This window comes from Thunnus thynnus, chromosome 18, assembly GCF_963924715.1.
Source record: "Thunnus thynnus chromosome 18, fThuThy2.1, whole genome shotgun sequence".
NCBI lineage: Eukaryota > Metazoa > Chordata > Actinopteri > Scombriformes > Scombridae > Thunnus > Thunnus thynnus.
In genome coordinates, this window is record NC_089534.1 from 16192483 (window position 1) to 16213396 (window position 20914).

General features: G+C 39.0%; 1 protein-coding gene across 4 annotated transcripts; it reads right to left on the reverse strand.

Annotated features, from left to right (window-relative positions):
• Nucleotides 1–8: 8 nt before the first annotated feature.
• On the reverse strand, nt 9–20579 carry LOC137168861 (heme transporter FLVCR2-like). 4 transcript variants are annotated; one of them, XR_010924349.1, is made up of 11 exons: nt 19479–20578; nt 16010–16151; nt 11795–11935; nt 10481–10548; nt 8580–8683; nt 7437–7547; nt 5634–5739; nt 4772–4883; nt 3084–3139; nt 1876–2028; nt 9–714 (listed from the first exon to the last, which is right to left on the reverse strand). XR_010924349.1 is itself a non-coding variant. In XM_067571687.1 (10 exons), exons 1-10 carry the CDS (start codon nt 20064–20066, stop codon nt 649–651), a joined length of 1494 nt encoding a protein of 497 aa, XP_067427788.1. In that variant the 5' UTR covers nt 20067–20579; the 3' UTR covers nt 9–648. The 4 variants fall into 4 exon arrangements, 3 of the variants coding, with proteins under 3 accessions (XP_067427788.1, XP_067427786.1, XP_067427789.1); XM_067571687.1 differs by lacking the exon at nt 1876–2028 and having other exon boundaries at nt 19479–20579; XM_067571685.1 differs by having other exon boundaries at nt 9–2028.
• Between the last annotated feature and the right edge of the window lie 335 nt (nt 20580–20914).

A 20914-nucleotide genomic window follows, 5' to 3' on the forward strand; every position in this document is an offset into this window, starting at 1 on the left:
AACGTAAATAAACTTCATAAAATAGTTTTATTTCATGTTAAATAAGTAAACATGAACAGTGTTACAAATACAATTACACAATTATATCATCAGTATTTGTCCTTTTCTTCCCTTACTGCCGACTGCCATGGATTAGAAACCATTTAATATCCTGTATGAATTAATTTATTAAATTTCTACTAAAATCAGTCATAAAAATGTGGATACTGTATTTACATATTTATGTGCTGACAAAGTCAGTATAAATCCATTCTGGAAAATGTTTTGTATATACTGTACATAATCAACTATGCACTTTACAAATACTAACAGGTAAAATTGTCGAGGGGCACAAACAAAAGTTTCACAGATGTGTCTTTTTGCAGATTTAGTGCGAGCATTTCATTCACATTTAAATATAAAAAAATATCTCTGAGACTGCACAATGATTTTTTAGGCTCGGTAAGAATATCATCAGCATAATAACTTTCTTTATAAATAATTAATACAACATTGTACATCTAACTCTTCTCAGAAGGGAGGTGAGTTTAAAAATGTCCTGATTCTGTTGTTCTCTCCAAGTACTGCACGTTTCACTGTAACAGCAAGTAAATCATGGTCATTTTCAAAGTTTTTTTTTTTTTTTTTTTTTTTAGTCTATGTGTATGTCTAAAACCTGGCATCGTTGACGACAGCAGGTGCAGACAGGCTCCCGGTCTGGCAGTCGGAGGGTCCCTATCAATCAAAACAGACACGTTAATTCAGCAGATGTAGGGATTCATCATAGAAGTTGTCCTTTGTCTCTTCTGGGTTGAGCGGTCGAGCTTTGTGCTCAAAGGGTCTCATCAAAAACAGAAACATCACACTACTCTACTTCCTGTCAGTGTGCTAATGCCACATACATACAGTGGATTCAGAAAGTATTCAGACCCCTTCACTTTTTACACACTTTATTGTGTATTGCCAGTTTTTGCCCATCTACACTCAATAACCCATAATGACAAAGTGATAATATTTATTAAAAATCAAAAACTGAAATCTCTCATTCATATAAGTAATCAGACCCTTAATTCAGTGCTTTGTAGAAGCCCCTTTGGCAGCAATTATAGCTTTGAGTCTTCTCAGGTAAGTCTTCCCAGCAGACTGCCAACTGCCATCTTCAGGTCTCTCCACAGATGTTCTGTGGGGTTTACGTCTGGGTTTTCTTGGGCCACTCAAAGACAGTAAAGAGACAAAATTTGCAAAAATATTGCAAAAAATATTTTCACTTTGTCGTTAGGTTATTGACTGTAGATTGTTGGGCAAAAATGGCATTTTTACCCATTTAAAATTAAAATTTCAATCTACCTGAGTCCACTGTACCTGCATTCATGCATATACACATGACTGATAATAGCCCCAATATGCCTATGGATCTGTTATCACATTACCTTACCTGCACTTAGTTTTTAATGGTATTTTTACAGTACAAGTACCTTATCAAAGTAGGCACACTCATCTAAAAATTATCACTGTATATCACTGTACATCCAAACAATAAAATAATTATCTAAGAGAATATCCGGGTACACTGCTATTAAATGTGACATTTGAGAATGTGTTTTATTTATTACTATATGGCTCTTGTAAATGTTACGTCAGGAAAATTGGCTGTGATGGGATTAATTATTACCCAAGTTCATTTAAAATGTGAGGTAACTGGATAAAATCACACAGAAATGGGTTTGGTGAGGAAAGAAAAAAATTCCATATTTTCATGATTGTGTGAATATCGAGCGTGATCTTTAAGGAAGTGAGAGCGTGACAGAACAGGCATTTTTAACAGTGAAGGGTAACAGAGTGTGAAGCAGGTGTGGGTGATTATCGACAGTATGTGCTGATTGCTGGTGCTCCTACCTTTGTGCATCAGTGTGTTGAGCTAAGATTTGAGGAGATTTTTTTTTTTTTGAAGCAGAAAGGGTTTATTGATCAGGCTTGAGAAGGAGAAGTCTGTGGCTCGGAGATTAAGGCCGTGGCTCCGTAGTCTTGTCCCGACATCTGCCTCTCCGCCTAAAACAATAGCTACTGATCACTTTTCATTCATTTATACAGGTGTGAGTCTCCAGTCTATGGTGAAGTTGCTGCAACAGAATCTGATGTTCTTGTTTGTGTTTTTAAGTGAAATAAAATCACTTAAAATGTTCTAAAAGTTGTGATGTTGAGCTTAATCTTCTCAAATAACTGAAAATGTTTTGAATATAACATGAATTTGATATCAGCAATCACCACAGAGTTTGGAGACCCACCCTGGCATCAGTATCAACTCTTCAGATTTTGTCCACAGTCCTGTCCCCTCTTTAGGGCATTGCCTCTGTTGCTTTTGTGTCCCATTCAAATGGTTTCTTAATTTTGCACCTCATCTTATTGCTTTTGTTTGAGGTAAACTGTCTTGTTATACCCTCTTTGCTTTTTTATCTAAAAGACATTTCTTTCAGGTTCTTTCACAAATCATCTACTCAGAGCAATGCTGCCAAAAGTTGGCTAGTCACACGGTGGTGAAACAGAAAGAAGTGTATTCAGACAGAATTAGGACAGGAGTTAAGACATCACAGCGATGAAGCTCTCACTGTTGCTACTATCCTGACAAATTCAACAAGCTCCTGAGATATTTTTTAGTTCTACAGTTTTTAACATATAAGCATATCTTATATTATTTTAAACCCTCAGAACATTCAAGAAATGACTTCAATAAATGGAAATATTTTTGAAATAACATATGTATGCTCTCTTTAGCAACATGCAGACACCAGAAGAAGATAAAAAATGCAACATATGTAGTACAGACAGTGTAGCAGTATTGGGCCATATTAATATATTACTATTTTTATGGAATATTGGTACAGGCATGCAGGCGAACTGAGATGAGAGAAAAACTATAATAAGGAGCACAGAGGGAGTTATTTCTGGAGCAGCACAAGGTTCACATGTGACTTTGACCACATGTCCCTCATGCAAACTTATGACAAGGCAAAACACTAAAACATCCCAAGTTACACCACCACCACCGCTGTTCCCCTAGTGTACATCCCTAACAAACAAACAAAGCATGACATCCTTTTACTTACTGCTGCTTTGGCCAACATGTTTGCTTTTTGTCTCCGCAGATCAGATTTGATTAATCCTGAGAGAGAATAAAGAGACAGAACAGATAAAGCCTGCATGAGATAATGACATAAAACTCTTCTATTATGAGGACACAAAAGAATAAAATTAAGCCCATTTCCCAGCTATGAGTCAACCTGAAAGGCCTGCCTTGCCAAGATGTAATACAGGTGACTATCCAGTAGATGGCACCTATGCACGGATATGTTGTAATCATAACAGAGACTCTATTAAAGTATAATAAACTTTGTTAAGTATTTCCTCAGACTGTGAAGCAACAGATGTAAATCTGAAGAAAATACAGTATGTCTAACTCAAGTCACACAGTCTAACTTATCTTCAAACTTTGCACAATTATAAAAACATCTTGATTGCAAATTAATAAGTAACCTAAATTTCCACTTCAGGTCAATGAACTTCAGAGGAAATTATAACCTTTGTAACTGAAAACATTACAGAGAGACAATTCTGTTCATGCATTTTGAGAACAACTTCGTGCAGTTCAGCAGCTTCACACAGAAATGTAAATCACAAACTAAGAAGTGGGAGTTCAGTTGTAGTTTTCCTAAAAGCTGTTCTCTTATTGGCACAATGACCACAACAAGAAGTCTGCTGAGTAAGATATAAAAAACAGTGAGTCAGCCTGTTGACCTTTGTGGGAAGAACAGTCTCATTAAAGAGTGTCGGAGTGTTATTCTAGTGTGTTAAAGGTTTACTGCTTTAGTGGCTAATGCATTTTTAAAAAGTTATATATTTCTCATAAGCCTCTCAATGGGCCATGCAAAAAAGAGCTAAGTGATTCTGTAGTGGCTCAGGAGTAAACAGAGGTGTGAAGTCTCACTTTAAGACTGTCAGTATGTCTGTGCAGCAACCTTCTGAGTGATGCAAAACTTTCCATTACTCAGTTTTAACAAAATGTCTAAAATAGACTCTTAAATTATTTGTTATTACTGTTGGACATTTGACCATTTGACTCCATTTGGTCACTGTTTGTCTATCATGTATTGTCTTGATATGTCTTGTTTATATGCTCTTTTTTTCTATGCCTGCCTCAGGAATTGCCCCTCTGGGATAAATAAAGTTTTTTAATTGAATTGAATCAAATTGAATTGAATTGAATTGAATGTTTACTGCTCCACCCTCTGATCTGTCTTTCTAGAAACTTCTGCTTAAAGCATTTCTTAATGAAAAACATTCACTTCTCAGAGAGGAGGACGTAGGATGGAACAAGAGATCGCCTGCCTGTGGTTAAACACTGCCTTTTCCCAAACTTCATTTCAAAACAGGCACAGAACTTTTTTTTATTTAACCCTTTTGAGGAAATTTGAGAATTTCTCAGAACTCTAAACCTGAGCTCTTTCAAAGGTCAACCAGCCATCCTGCTGGGAAGTGACATAATTCTTCATTAAGTATATGATACAATAACAACAAAATTTGTCATTATGTTAAAAATATCATATCTGGTTAACATTCAACCCTGAAACAGTCAAGTTACACAGTAACCATCATCTACATTCTTGGAATTTAACATTTTCCCTCAAGATCAGTAACTCATAACAGAACCAAGAGAATTCTTGTGCATTGCTATATGTGACATAAAATCTTGTTATGACTCCATGTAGCATACGTTTCACAGTCAGAAAGGTCTTACCTGTTACTATTGTGCCGATTAGAAGAAAGACACAGAGGAAGATGTTTCCTGCCAGAGTTCCAAAGTTGTCGATGATCTTCCCCTGGCAGATGGTGAATATAATGCCAAACACCTGTGCATGCAGGACATGCAGTTCATATGCATGTTAGGAATAAAGCTGGTGTCTGCAGCCAAACAAATGTGCTTCTCCTCACTCTCAAAGCTTCACTTTCATCACTCAGCTAAGACTTACAAGAAGCGATGGCCTGTAATAATTGGGATCAATATCTTCTGGAAATCACTGCAGCCAAAAATGCTGCATGCAAGGAATGCATCCAGCACTATGATGCCACTACCTGCAATCGGCTACAATGAGGCCTGTTTCACAAAAGTGATTTGCAAGAAACTGCAAGAAAAGGTGGCATTTATGCTGGCGTGCTCATGCATGGGTTGCAAGCACAGTGTTTGTTTTGATTAGAAGAAAATGTCATATTGAGCGTGAGGAAATTATCTCATGCTGTAAATTGCAGCTTGTAAATTTGGTGAAATGACCTCCTGGGTCTACAAGGAACAAACTAATCTGCAGGCTTTCAGGTGCAAAGTCAAATCTGGATTTTACTACATAACTGGCCAGACTCTGCAGACTGTTTTAATTACACTATTGTTTAGGTTATTCATTGTCTTAATGGCTGTACTCGGGTCTCCATGGAAACAAGTGTTAATACTGACTGGATTATTCAGGTAAAACAAAGTGAATGACTCACTTTTCCTGTACAACCAGTAAAAACACAAACATTTGCTCTCATGCTGTCTACTTCACTGTTGTACTGGGCTTTGGTCCACTATGAGGTTCAGTGTGACCCTGCAGGTCATAAAGCTTTACCTGTGCTGAACAGTTGAGGAGTCCGGAGGATGTTCCCTCTGACTCTGGGTACGTCAGCTCAACCGCATACTCAAACCCCAGCGGCAAGTAGCCTGTCATGAAAAACCTGGACAGAAAACATTAACTTTTTTTTATTTCATAGAATCACAAGTTCATTAATTGTGACAAGGTATTCCCAGCTCTCAACATCATAAAAGAAAAGAGTCTAATAATTTGGATGTATTTTTGATGACAGCTGATTTTTCTGCTACTATTACAAAACTCTTGGTGCTTTATTTTGATCTAAACTTCAATATTACAATCTGGAGTGTGGGTGCAGACTTTCTACCAACTAAACATCAGTGTCCTCTCAGGATATAAAGACAAACACCCTCAACTGTGGCTTAATGATGCTGGTTATTCAGGAACAACAGGCTTTGAAGGCAGTCAAATGACATTTTTCTCACTCATCACCTCATGTTGTGCTTCCACTGAAGTGACAACAAGTGAAACTGAAGGTCTTTACACAGCAACAGCGGCAACACATCAGCCTGAGTCACTACATACTGTATTTCCAGACACATTTCTTCGATGTACGCGCATGCTTCCGCTGCTTGTGTCTTGATTTAAAAAAGCATACCACGGGGGATATGATGCCTTTGCATGTTGTCGCTTTCACTTTTACACATGAAGGTTTTGTTTAGAAAACTGCCAATAAGATACGCAGAGAAATACTCTCTGAATAATCTGAGAACACTTGACTCTTAGAATATAAATTCTTAGATATTGTAAAAAAAAATAAAAAATACTTGGGACAGTAGTTTTACACAGCAGAAAAGGCTAAATACCAGGAATTCCAGCAGGAACATGAAGCAAGATGGAGCTCATTTGTCTCCATTAACAAATGAAGCTTTATGTGAGTTATTTAGCAATTCAGCCTGAGTCACATGAGCGTTGTACACTATCTGGCATGCATGTGTGTGCATGTATGCTATAATACTGTATGTAGGTGTACTTTCACACAACGGGTGGAATCTGGAAGACCAATCTGTGCCACTGAAGAGGTGTAATGATACACGAACAGCCACATAAAGGTTTGAACTCAATGTAAAAGTACTACTGTGAGCTAAACGAGCTAAATATAGTTAACATATATTTTTAGGTTTGTTTTAAACATGCAGTATGTACCCTGGACTTCCTGGAAAGCAGAAGTGATAGTGAGTGGATTGTTATGGTGAAATAAAGTAAATTAAATGAATTTAAATTAACTGTTTGAGATGATTCCACACGACTGTGGCCACTGTCCATATGTTGTTTTATTGTATTGCCATGAATACAGGAAGCCTGCTTGACCTCTGCTCTATATACAGTATCCTGAGTTTACATACTAGGGCAGTGTGTGCAAAAGCAAATCTGTACCTTCAGTCATCAGTGTACACGGCTGCATGGTTATCAAGTCAAAGTTAGACCGCTAAATCAACAGGTCTGTAAATTATTGTTACAAATGCAAATATTGTACTTGGAGAAATTAACATAACAGAACTAAAGCCATCAAAAAGGAACTTTTGAAGGCTGTGCAATGTTTACTGCAGGTCTGCTTCGCTGATGCAGATTTTTTTTTTAATAAACCACTTTTTTCTGTGTAAGAAATGTTCACACCCACTCGCTCACTGAGGATATACAGCAGGGTCCAAAAGTCTGAGAGCATCCTTTGGGAAAGTGGTCTCAGATTTTTAGCCCCTACTGTATATGTTTTTGACTGATCTAGATGTAATTTTTAGATCATATTATTTTATAGTTTAAAAATAAAGAATGAAAGAATACCCGAGAGCTCCAGCAGTGATGAATACCACCCAGAGGTATCCAAGACTGAGCGTAGTAGCATAGACGATCATCCCGACCAGAGACATGAAATAGACTGCGAGGGTAGTCTGCCTGGAAAAACACAACAATCACAAAGGTTTAAGGTGGAAAATCATGATAAATTGTGAGTATTGTTGAATTTCATCTATTTTTTTGTAATAGTTTGTGTGAACAAACTCCTCAGGATACAGAAGTCACTGTAACAGATGATAGTTGCTTCTTCTTCTGATAGTTGTGATTTAAAAAATGTCTAATGTTGGCAGAGTTAGACTATGGATTAATAGATTAAATGTACAAAGATTACAAGAGGTTAGGTGTTAATATTACAGACATAACAGAAAGCTGAAATTGTGTTTTTATGACAATCTTGTGTCACAAAAACATCTTTTCATACATCTTGTAATTAATATTGACCACAGTGACCATAAGACTATTGCTTGACATCTTGAATAAATGGTAGCATTTCAAAATTCAACATAAATCTATAAAAAAAAAAACTGAGTTTAAAGAAATAAAAACATCAATTTAAATCTTACAACTCTTTTAAAAGTGCAGTATAGGATAGGTAATTAAAAGATGAACTGCAAGGTATTTTAGGGCAATCAGAGTGTAATTAAAATATGAAAGAGAGCAGTCAAAATGCATGCATGTGTGCCACGAACACACTCGCATTCCCCCATTTGCAGGACAAAACTCTTGTAAATAAGACAGAGGGGGTGGACTATAGCCCCTACTGTGACACTGCTGTCACTACACAGACAGGAGGCAGGAGCAAAAAGTCACAGAGCTCAGCGTTTGAACAGCACGTAGCACCTGGATAAACAGACACAGAGCCCCAACAGCCAACACATAAACGAGATCTACAGCGAGCTGAGAAGAGAAATGACAATAAACAGAACATGACAGATCTTGTGTGGCTGCTTAATGATGGATAAAATCTGTCAATCTGTAAGATCAGTCACAAAATATTATTTTTTGTTTAATTTCCCATTTTGTTCCCTTTTTTGTTCCCTGAATTTTTACTTTAACTCCCTCTCTATGCTTCTCTTTGATCCCCCAACAACAGACTTCTTTTGTACTTTTCTTTTTTGACATTTGTCTTACTTGTAAGTTTTGGTTTTGTCCAACCAAAGGCCACAGATCAGGGAGCCAACCATACCCGCAATGACAATGGTAAGGCCTATCCTCCCAGCATTCACCTCTTCTCCCTAAACGGTCAAGAAAGACAGGACATATAGGTTAGTGACTTCATGGCCTTACACACCAAGGCAGACAGAGAAAGCAGACACAGGAAAGACTGGTCGCTAAATTTCAACCAGGGGTATTTAAGGTTTGAGAGAGATTCTACATTAATTTAGGTCAGATAAACCTTCCTCCTTATAAATGGACACTTAAATTTAAAGGTGTAGTTGGCAAGATGCTCAAATTAAAACTTTGCACACATCTTGCCAGCAGCCTGTGGTGATACTTAAAGCTGGATTGCAGGACTTTTACATATAAATGAACGTCCATTACATTCAAGCCCTCGCCAAACGAGTTCACACAATGCTGATTAAGCCTATCACCGGCAGGTAAATCTCGTTGTATTTCACAATACACCAGAGTTTTTAATCTGGTGTCTGTGGCGACATTCCCACTCTGGCGCACTAGTAGTGATGCATTTTACATCAGCAAGCAATGATTGGTTTGCCAGAGCTAAATTGCACCCATAAAGTATGCGCACCAGAGACTTCCACCGACAAAGCCGGCTAACTTCCAGTTTAGCCCTCCACTTACTTGAGGGATAAAATAATTTAATCGTGCAGCTCTTCTAGACTTTCCAAATGTTGTCAGACCAAAAGGATCAAATTCTGATAGTGAAAGGAGTCATTTCTTGAGGATTGTGATGCCCAAACGATTTATCCACCGTTCTACAGCCACAACAGTGACGACAGGGACCAGCTCACGCTTGTACTCAAAGAACAGGAGTCACATCGAGGTAACTACTATTTACTCTCATTGCCAGAAGGGGGAGACAAAAGTTCTGCACTGCAGGTTTAAATTGAGAAAAGCACTAAATCACCCCACAGTTTCAGTCTACTTGCCCTATCTGACAATCCAACCCAGGATCACATCAAAGTGTGTAATACACCTGCCGGTCCACTATGTCAGTGTCATCTTTTGCCTCACATAGGCGTAAAAAGTACAAGCATGTAAGTTAGGAGCATTTTCTAATATGGAGCCTCTATCAGCAATAATCAGCAGGACAACATAATTTGTCTGTGCTTTCCAAAATGATTACAAATCACTGTTAAAAACTAATAATGTTTTATGGTGTGACAATGCTATGGTTAAGGTCTGCTTAAGTTTAAGCAAAAATATCATGATTTGGGTTAAAATGATCACCCAAAACACGGTATGGGTTAAAGTTACCACGTCCTTAAAGTAAGGCAACCTTCGTTGTCATGACAAAAGTAACCACAACAATCATGGTTACAGTTTTTAAAAAACTGTGCCACTTGTGGTTGGAAACACGCCTAGGTGAGGCAAAACGTGACACTGACTCAATATCCTCCAGTGGATCAGCGTGTATATAATACGCTTTCTTGTGACACTTGGCTGGACGTTCTAGTGTTAATATGGACATTACTTCATCTCAGGAAATGAGGAACTGAAACCTTCTAATAAGAACTGAATGAGCACTGTGTTCAGAGAAAACAGGATTTACCCGTGTTAAATCTGTTACCACAGCACCATTTGTTGATGTCATATTACATTATTTCTGGGTATTGAATGTCCTGTTTGTCAAAATGAAGTTGCCAAGATGTGAAACTGCGAGGTGGAGCTTTAATGAAAAATAATACTCCTGAACTATCTCATAAACTATCAATATGTCAACTAGGGGGAGTTTAATAAAGGATAATGGAAATTATTGGAGGTCAATACAGAGGAAACAAAAAAAACAAAACAAAACTATGTTGTGTAAATTTATGTATCCATATACAGACATGGTGGACAGGACTTACAGGGTAATGGTCGATGATCATGCGGTTCAGCAGGGTACCAACAGCGTAGAAACAACCCACGTTCAAACCTGTGAAATATTGGAAAAGACTGAGAAACAAAGTCTACACTCCACAAACCACAGAACAAGAATGTCTTTCAGGAAACTTCTCACAAAGTTACAAAAGCACTGAGCTAAAATCCTTACATTGATGAATTGTGAAATGTTGGAATATGAGCAGTCGTAGGTTTTTGAGTTTTCAGTTGTGTCTAATGAGCCTAATCAGGCTAGTTTCCAAAACAGAATGGTGTCCTGAACCAAAGATTTCTATAAAAGGATAAGTCAGCACTAGCAATTAAACGCTGGATATAAAACACACAGATGATCATGAACACATTTTTGGGGAAATTATTACATCTAGTAAGGATGTATAATGTAAAAATAACAATCACCATACATCCTTATTTTATTCTATTTGTACATATTAAACTGTATATGAGCCTGTTACTTGAATCTAACTGGGCACTAAGAAAGAACCAGCTATAGCTCAGTTAAACTGGCAGGAACAGGTGGAGCTGCAGCCTGTAGGACAGAGGGCGACGATCGCAGGTAAACTTTGTGTGACCAGCTGAACCCTGCATATTTATCTGGTAACCCACACACCATTTGCAGGAAGAAAGAAAGACAGACAGTGACACGTACACACACACACACTAATAATAGTCACATCCATAGTGTCAATGAAATGTCAGTGTCAGTGAAATGACACATTAACTCCAAGTTAGGTGAAATGCTACAGTGTTTTCTTAAAGTGCTCACAGCTGTTGGGAATAGTTTGACTTGACTAACTTGACAGAAAAAAAAGTTTCATATCACACAGTCATTTCATTTCATCGATCACACACATTTGTTAAACATTGTCAAGACTATAAACAAACTTTGAACCTCTCCAGGAAACACTCACACGTATCTCCATGCGCATTTGAATGACTTGCATGAATTTTTATTAAATTTAATGATAAGATAAACCTCATTACACTTTAAAAGGAGGGTGTGTGGAGGCTTTCATGGATATCAGTTAATGGATTCCCTGCTGAGTGAGCAGTTATTATCCAGGTGAATGTAAGGCAGACCACGTGTAAAGCTGTTGGAGACCATATGAATTTTTTAACGACCTTCTGTTGGGCTGGTTATCGTGAGAGACGCCAACAATAAAAATCTAATTATTGTTACTGCACCAAAAAGGTCAAAGGTTTAGATCCTTTTTTTAAAACACTTTTTGGTGTTAGGCCACAAAATTAATAACAATTAACTGCCGAGAATGGTGATGGCCAACCATAAGTGATGATGAGGAGGATGAAGGGCTTGTTGCGGAGCAGCCTGAGGATGGAGGCGGTGTAGGAGTACTGCTCCGGCGGGATGGTACGAGCTGTGGCCTGGGCCTGAGTCGGAGGAAGTTTGGGACGTTCCTGGAAGACTGACACGAGGAGAGACCAACAACAATGTCAAACACAGTCAACACAGATAACAGCAACTGAACAACATACTCACACATATCAACTAAAGTGGCTTTAATTGGGTGAGGTCATTGTTGGTTTGGCTCTGCACATGAGATTTGTTGACAATAAGAAAAATATATAAAATCGCCAAGCAAATCCTTTAAGGTACATGTAACAAACATTATCACCAACAAAGAAAAATAATATGTCATGTGTAGTGTCAAATGTATCCTACGTCTTATTTTATCATGAAAAACAGTGAATAATTTAACATGTACTCTAATTTAAATGTTTTCATCTGGCAGTTTGCCTTTTGGCAATTTTTCAGGCTTTGTTCACCTCTGCAACTGCCTTCAGCTCTTTGGTAGGTTCATCATCACAAACGGAAAGAAAACTGCATCTTGGATCTGTACATTTAACTCACTATAAGGGTAATATAGCTTCAATGTAGGCAAAAATTATTTGGACTTTGAAATTAAAGGGGAAATTTAAGGTTGATATTGGCTATATTAGGGATTTCAGTGGCTAAAACAATAGAAACTTACTGTAAAATTCCTCCACTTTACACAAGCAAACATGACTGTAAACTACTAAATGTCCACTTGCAAGTCTGAGAAGGACATGAATCTGTGCCACAGCTCTGTGTTTTGTGTTAAGCACTATTCACATACCGACACAGTTGGACAGGTCCAAACACATACAATCAGCACGCCTCCATAACACGCACGATGCACATATTCTTCCACTGAGCATTTCTCAAGCTGAAGGACAGTCAGCCAGTCTCTGACCCCCCAGACTGTCACCTTTTAGGAAGATAACTGTGATGTGACCCGTCTCAGCCGGCTGTTCTCCTGATGAGAGCGTGTGCCCTCAGGCCTCATGGAGAAACACAGATGTCAGTCTTTGTAGTTCTTGGAGCTGAGCCAGTTTTCCCCCCCAGCGAATCTGACCTGAGGGTTTGTGTACAATGACTAATTCTCACTAATCCCACCTACTCTTTGATACAGCTGCTCTACCATAGTCAAGTTATTCAAATTATAACATGATCTCAACTGCATATTACTGTATGTGTTTTCATTGTTTTTCAAAGGAAATGTTAAGTTTTATTCAAGAGGCCTCACTGGAAATTTTACAAAACAGTTTGCATATGCTAACTTTCCCTTTACACCCCCGGTGATTCCCCTAATTCATTCAACCGAATCAGATGAGCCACTCATATTATGTCTTAATGCAGACCAGCTCTGTGGTTATCGGTTCTTTTGGCAGGAAAGTTCTTCTCTCACCTCTCTTTGCACACAGTTTATGCAAATCTCTGAATCCTGGGACTTTGTCTGCCCTGCTGACTCACAAGCCTGTTGCAGGGCTACAGATGGCCCTGCCAGCAGGACAACCCTCACACATGGCATCTTGCATGTATGTGTGAGGGTGTGCTGTGTGTGTGAGTATATGTGTCATATCATGAAACTACTGCAGCCAACTGGTGTGAATTATCTCGCAGGATCAACCAAGAGCAGCATAAGTCATGTTGTTAGGCAAACCTTACTCAGTCACATGTAAGTGGAGAAAAAGTTGTGTGTGTGTCCTCTAAAAAAATGTGTCCTGATGAATCTTAAAATAGCTTTGTGCTTTTACCCTAAAAACCATTCTTTGATTGTACTGCTCACAATTCATGGACATGCACACTATGGTGAGTGTTGCAAGTACTTTGAATTAAAGGAATAGTTTGACATTTTGTGAAATGCACTCAGTTAAAACCACCCAGGAGGTGGTTAGCTTAGCATAAAGATTTGAAACTGGGGGAAACAGATCGCATGGTTCTGGCCAAAGATATAAAAATAATACCCCAACCAGCACTTCTAAAACTGTGCCCTGCCAAAAAAAAAAGCCCATCACAATTAACTCCCCATAAAACAACTTGTCCTTTTTCATTTTGTTTTTTGTGTAGATTAAACAAAAGAAATATAACATATTAATTGATGACCTTAACAGGGTCTGGTAGGTGAATTTTGTTACCTTTGTATAGAGCCAGGCTAGCTGTTCCCCCCTTCCAGTCTTTATGCTAGGGTATGCTAACTGGCTGCAGTCATGTCAATGCTCTTGAGCTACAGTATTTGTGCCTGTTATGCAATCAGTGTCATCATCATCATCATCATCATCATCATCATCATCATCATATAGGGCCAGCTTAATCAGTGATCTGTTGGTTGAGACAGGTCAACCAGCCTGGCTAAGCTGTTTTTTCTTGCCTTCCAGTCTTTATGCTAGCGTACACTAACTGGCACTGCATGTAGCTTCCTATTTAGCGTACTGATATGAGAATAAGCAAATTAACATATTTCCCAAAATGTCTAACTAAGGGGTCAAAGAACCATTGAAATAAAGGAGAAACAGTCTAATAAAAAAAAAACATGTGGAATTAAAAAACACACTATTCAGCTGGTCAAATTAGCAGTGAGCTGACGTTTGCATCTCAAGGTGTACTATAAACAATGGGACTGCAGTCAATGCTAACAACGCTGACAGTTTAATCAGTCTGAATGTTGTGCATGGTACTACTATGGAATGCCTTCACAAGCATCCTTTTGTGCCTCTGAATGCAGAGTGCTTACGAGAGCCCCCGTCCTCCCCCTGCTCCTACAGGACAACAGCTTTTTCATGAGACTTGTTACCCACCACAGTGTTCACTAGTGCTCACTATAGAAGAGTGCTACACACTCACAACATAGTGTGCCACTATATACTGACTAAACACTTCTGTTATTAATCTACCTACCCCTGAAATGACACAGCAGATTCTAATTTTATCTGCGCTAAAAAAAAAGACAAAAAACAAACGTGCTACATGTGAGGTGCTAAACATGCGGCTAAAGATGTAAACTCATATAATATATAAGGGAATGGTTTGAAATGCAGTAGCAGGGGTTAGCAGATAGAAACGTAGACTACTACTAAGCATTTTTCCTAACGTTTCATATCCTGTTTCTTGTGTCATTTCCTCCCACTTCCTTCTACGAGAAAAAGTGAAGTCCTGTCCTGACTATAAATTATCTATCTATAATATATCTTTAACTAACATTCACTTAACAATACCGTTGATGCCATTATTTCTAAAGCCCTTTTGTACTTTTGTGCCCATTCCCGTGACATCTCTCCTGACCTTACTCATACCACAACAGTATCTTTTTCGGCGGTCTCCCCTCAGGGAAGGTTTTGTGCTGGTAGGAACATGCAGCTCAGCACTTTTCTTGTCCACTGAATGGTGCTTCTTGTCAAGACAGTAACGCTGCTGTAAATGAAAACCTCCATCAAGCACATCCACTGAATAAGGAAATCCCATTGGCCTGAATGAAAAAGGTCCCAACAATACACATCAAAAATCTGAGAATAATAATGTGAGATAGAGCCTGTATAAAGGTTTGAAGCAACACAGTAGCTAAGTAATGAAGTCTTTGATTCATTTCACTTACTTGACTGTTTCATTGACAATTTCACTTCATTATCCATTCATGAAGACTCATGTTACAGAGTGCAGTACATGTTTCTGTTACATTCAGTTCATTTGCATTTTCTGTGAATTTAAATGTTGGTTTGCCGAAACCGCAAAAAACACATTTATCAATTACCCCATATGGTGTCTAGCCATGCAGAAGGTTTCAGTTTTAACTGTGAGTGTCTTAAAATATCCGCCTCTTATTTCTTTCGAGTTGTTCAAAGCATTGAGAGCCTAGATTTGAAAAACCTTACAACAACAAGTTACAAGTCCTGGTAATTCTGAATAATCCACAGACTTTAATAGCATCATTGTTCACTGGAACTACTTTCTATCAAACAAATTATCCCAATGAAATTTGAAAAGTGCTTTGAGCAGCACAAATCAAATTCAATTTACTTCCATTGTATTGGTCTGGCAGGAGATGTTTCAGAGATGCACATCTCAAAACTTGAGCACATAAAACAAAAACTACCATCCACTTGGCTAGACACCACTAAAAGACAGTGAGAGACCTTTTTTGTGAATTGTGTGAACTGACACTTTAAAAGCTTCATCTTACCAAACACAACAAGGATGAAGAGTAAGGTAGCCACTCCTGCTGTGATGTAGAACATAACGCTGATGTGGTGAGCCAGCTCGTCCATGTCTTCCACATTAGGCACCAGGATGGGAGGCACGAGGAACCCGATGGCAATACCCAGCTGTGAGGCAATGAACACATGTAACACAAATTAAACAAAGAATAGAGAAAGACAGTTCAGAAGTGAACACACAAAGTAACATGGAATCACAGTAGCTTAAAACCCAAAAAGTTCTCCTTTTAATTCCACTGCTGCCTCTGATTTTCTGAATCATGTGCATCTAGACAACTATTATTGCTTGTTTTTGACACTACTGTATAATTTAGTCATTTAATAATGCATTATTGGCTATGATTTGCTATTGTAATGTAACTTTAAGACAAAATCAGTCTTTAAAATGGAATAGGAGCAATGTTATTAACATGGTAACATGGTAATAACAACAATGTTATTACTCTATGGTGACACAGTTGCCTCACAACTTACCTTTAAAACAGTGCAAAACCAAATAAATTCATTTTAAGTTTGTACTCAGTTCTCACAAGTCCAGCTACAATATCACTAATCTGAAACTTGGATGTGCAGGTCAATGAAATATACCACATTAATGTCCTTTTACTACTAAATCAGTTTGAAATTCAATGTAATCTGTGTTAGGAGACGAGACAGATTGTTTTTAGATTAAACTGATAAATAGCCTAAGTATGACAAGAAGATTTCAGCGAACAGTTGACACAATTTTCTCAGGACTCTCACAATTAGACACTAGAAGTCCTATGTGACTCTGGCATCCAGTCCAGCACTATAAAATCCACAGACAACGGTCAGACATTTCACGCCTCTATATGGACCTTGTTACACAAGTGATGATTGGTTAGATAATCGGCCAAACCTGGTTTCCAAGAACTCCAATCGAGCAGGCAGTAGAAACTTCTGTCTCTCCAAACCACACTGAGGCAAGATAAGAGGGAATACCAAGAACGAACACAGTGGCCACCGAGCACACAAACTGCCCAAAAAAAGTGACTGGGAACAGATCTGGACCTGCACTACCAATTTTTATCCAGGCACCAATGCAGTTAAAGGCTGAACCAACAAGGACGACTTCTCGGATGCCCCTGTTGTCCAGGAGCCACAAGACAGGCAGAATAAGTGGAATGTAGGTGAGCAGGTAGATCATGGACAGCCAGTCGATGGCCAGAGAGTCAATGTTGTAGAAACGCATGAATATGTTACTAATAATGCCATACTGGAGCCACATGAAGGCATTGCTGGCTGAGACAGCACTGAAGAGAAACAGCATGACCCAGCGACGATGGTAAAGTTTGGTCTCAGCCTTCGGGACCAGCTCTGCTCGGTCGCCATGTGAAGCCTCAACATCTAACCGGGAACCAATAGAGATGGCTCTGCCCAAAGGTCCTGGACTCCACTGCAGCGAGGCGAGGCCTGGAGCGAGGTTCTTTGCAGCTTTGGACTGCGGCCATTCTTCACCGCCAAGTCCAGAATTTGCATGGTTGCCTTTCAGAGTATTGTTGTGCGGCATTTCAACCTAAAGCGTCCTAACCTAACGTGAGAGGTCTTAAAATATTGGAGCTTGTGTCCTCACAGCTTGCTGTCCTGCATGCAAACTGCTTGTTGTAGAAAAAAGAGAGAGAGAGCGCAGCTGGAGCTGATGTTTCTACTGCCTGTGTAGTTACGGCACCGGCCAGCGTCCTCAGTCCATTCACAACTCACTGCATGTGATGGCACTGAGCCTCTATACCACATGTCCACATATTCATTACATTCAGTCTTGTCATGTGACATTAATTTTCCAATTCTAGCAACTTCCGGCTCATACCTTATACTACCTCTTATTTTAATGATTAAATGACCCCAAAAAACAAAAATGGACATGTATCGCTGTTGAACTTTAACTGAGGACCAACTCATTTGAATGTGAGGAGTATTTTGGGTGTTGTTGCATCTGAAGCAAAGATGTGCAGCAGGTTAATGTTTCAAAGTCTTTGTTATTGTTCACCTGCAGATCTCTGTGCTGTTAATGACCGAGAATATTTAAAATTTAGATTTTAAACAGCTCAATACCAACTGCTATCTCAGACTTTGCAGAATGAGAAGACTGCAATACAGCCTGTAATCTTTAAGATAAGGCTTGGACTAACATTCCTTCTTGTAGACTGTTGAAGAGTGCAATGTGATGAAATGTACTCATATAAAGGCAGTCCGTTTGGATGCAGTAAAATAACTGAGGCCAGGTATCTAGCCCAGTCCATTATCAAGTCTGTTTGTCAGACACAAATGACAGAAAAAAGCTTCAGGTGTTAAAAACATGACCTCCAATATCTCCGAGCATATTGTCTGTGGGTAGGTGTCAGTCGGAAAAGTGTGAAGGAGGGTTTGTCAAGGAAAGTTTGAATGGGGTGTTAAATGTCAAAACACACATTTGGTTAAAGGCAACATGTTCCTTAAAGGTCTATCAAACAGTCTGCAGCTGTTTGTCCTTATTTATTGAAACTGCATCCAAAAGTCCAGTTTGCGGTTTTCCTTGGAGTTGAGGGAAGGTGACTCAAGTGTTAACTGTGATGCTTGTGAGCTTATATTAGCAGCAGCACAATGCTGATCTTTGCACACCTGTCTGATTATTTGGCTGTTCATGTGGATTTTAAGCACACTGCTACTAATGAAGCAGCACACTATTCTTTAGTGTGTGTGTGGATACATCTTTGTAGAAGTAAAATGAATGTTATAACGTGAAGAATTGTGTTTGGTGTTTATGTGAAGTGAAGATCACAACAGTACACAACAATCTTCATGGGTAATGTCAAACAGTAATGTTAATGCTATAGCATGTAATAAATTGTCTCAAACATTCAAAGCTGTGTTATGCTGTATGATTGGAGACATATAACTTTATTTACAGCTTTGATCTGTCATCGCTACAAAAATCTAATCATGTTAGCCTTAAAAACTTAAGTTAACAGTTAATACAGGCCTAAACTACTGTATTTGAATGTCTTTGAATTCACGTAGTTTCATTTATGAGAAGAGATGTGTTTCTCTACTGAGTTTTACAATATGAAAGTATAACATGATTAGAGAAATTGTTTTGTCTTTATCTCTCATTGTTATAAGTTATTTATTGAAGGCTACCATTCCTGTATCAAAGGTTCCATAAAGGCAAATAGACAGTGGTTGCTGTTGTTGTAAATGCATGTTTTTTCTTGCATGATGGCTCATTATGCATTGTTGCCATTCGTTCTCTCTCTCTTGTGGCTTCAATCCACAGGGGGGTCACTGTGGTCGCTCTAACGTGCGTAAATACGCAAACGTGTCAATCGTACATGGGAACGTCCAAGTCATCAGTGGTTAGTGGAGCTGTTACATATAGACTAAATCAGTGATCAAGTAAGTGAGAATCTAACTTGACTCCTTTGCATCATAGCGTACCTGATTTCCGAAAACTCCGATGGAGCAGGCGGTGGACACCTCATTTGAACCGAACCACACTGACGCGATTCTCGAGGGCATCCCGAGGATGAAGACCTGCGCTAACGAGCAGCAAAACTGCCCTAGAAAGGTAACGGCGAACAGGTCGGTTCTGACGCTTGCCACTTTGATCCACGTCCCTGTACAGTTGAGCGCAGTGGCCACAATCGCGATGACCCGGAGCCCCTTCTTGTCCAGCAGCCAGGTCACCGGGAAGATGAAGGGAATGTATGTCAACATGTAGATCATAGACATCCAGTCTATGGTGAAGGTGTCCACGTTGTAGAATTTCATGAAGATGTTGTTGATGATGCCGTACTGTATCCATTGGAAGGAGTTGCATAGTGAATATGAGCTGAACAGCAGGACAATCATCCAGCGCCGTTTGTACAGACGGGTGGGTTGCGGCGTTTCATGACCGTCCAGCTGACTCTGATCCTCGGCGCATTGCGCCGCGTCATCCGCCTCCAGCTTGACATGCTTCTCCAAATCCGCCTTAGTTTGTTCCTCGTTTAGTTTTGTGTCTCCCAGCGCTTGTTTCTCACTCATATTAAACTAGTCTCTTCAATATACTCATGGAGTATAAAGTTTGAACTCGACCACTGCGTGTTAAACCACTTCAAACTTAAAAAGTGGCTGAAATTCTCCCTGTTTCTTGGGTCAACACTAAACATTCAGCGCTTTCCGAAAGTGGCACGTCAACGACAGACAGGCCTACAACTTAATGTTTTTAACAAGAAAAAGTTTAGTTTTTAAAATATATATATGAACGCGTCAGACTCTTAATCTAAATAGTTAATAAACTACTTGATACAGGCTCTACAGCTTTCAGTTTTTGCGGGACTCTCGGGTCCGTTCAATTCATTTCCTCCCCTGGTGGAGGTTAGTTTAGTAGTCGAACTTAAGCCTGCTGACTGTACAATTCAATCAACATAAAGTTACAGATAATTTCATTAATGTATTTGATCCTTTCAGGTCGAGTTTCCCGAGTGGCAACACGTGTATACGAGCGCCTGTGACCCTCCACCCGGACTTAAAACCGCTTTGGGTTCTTGAAACGATTCGGTCACCTCAGGCTCAAGGGCGGAGTCTCATCCTAAACTGTTCTTTGTGCCTTCTGAAAAGCCTGAAGCACAGACAGATTTCTCATTGTTACAGTGTTCAAGCTCTTCTATAACATATTAAGTGTCTTCAGTTGTGAAACGATACTTATTAATAGTTTATTACTACTTTACTTCCTTAGTCTAAAACATTACAGACAGCAAGTAATTAATTTTGTCAACTCATAACAAAAGAAGAGGTGAATGGCCAAATGATGTGTTCAAGAATTAATATAAAAATGTATAAATATAGTCACACAGGGCAGGCTATGAACTATTATTTTGTGCTTTGTATTG

Bases quoted from the DNA above. Each gene is read 5' to 3' on its own strand.
- LOC137168861 (XM_067571688.1), bottom strand. From the start codon at position 17,574: ATGCCGCACAACAATACTCTGAAAGGCAACCATGCAAATTCTGGACTT. The intron at 10,549-11,794 runs GTTGGCCATCAC...AATATTTCACAG, and splicing joins CCTCCTCATCATCACTTATG to GTTTGAACGTGGGTTGTTTC. The intron at 2,029-3,083 runs GTAAGTAAAAGG...CTATTGTTTTAG, and splicing joins ACATGTTGGCCAAAGCAGCA to GCGGAGAGGCAGATGTCGGG.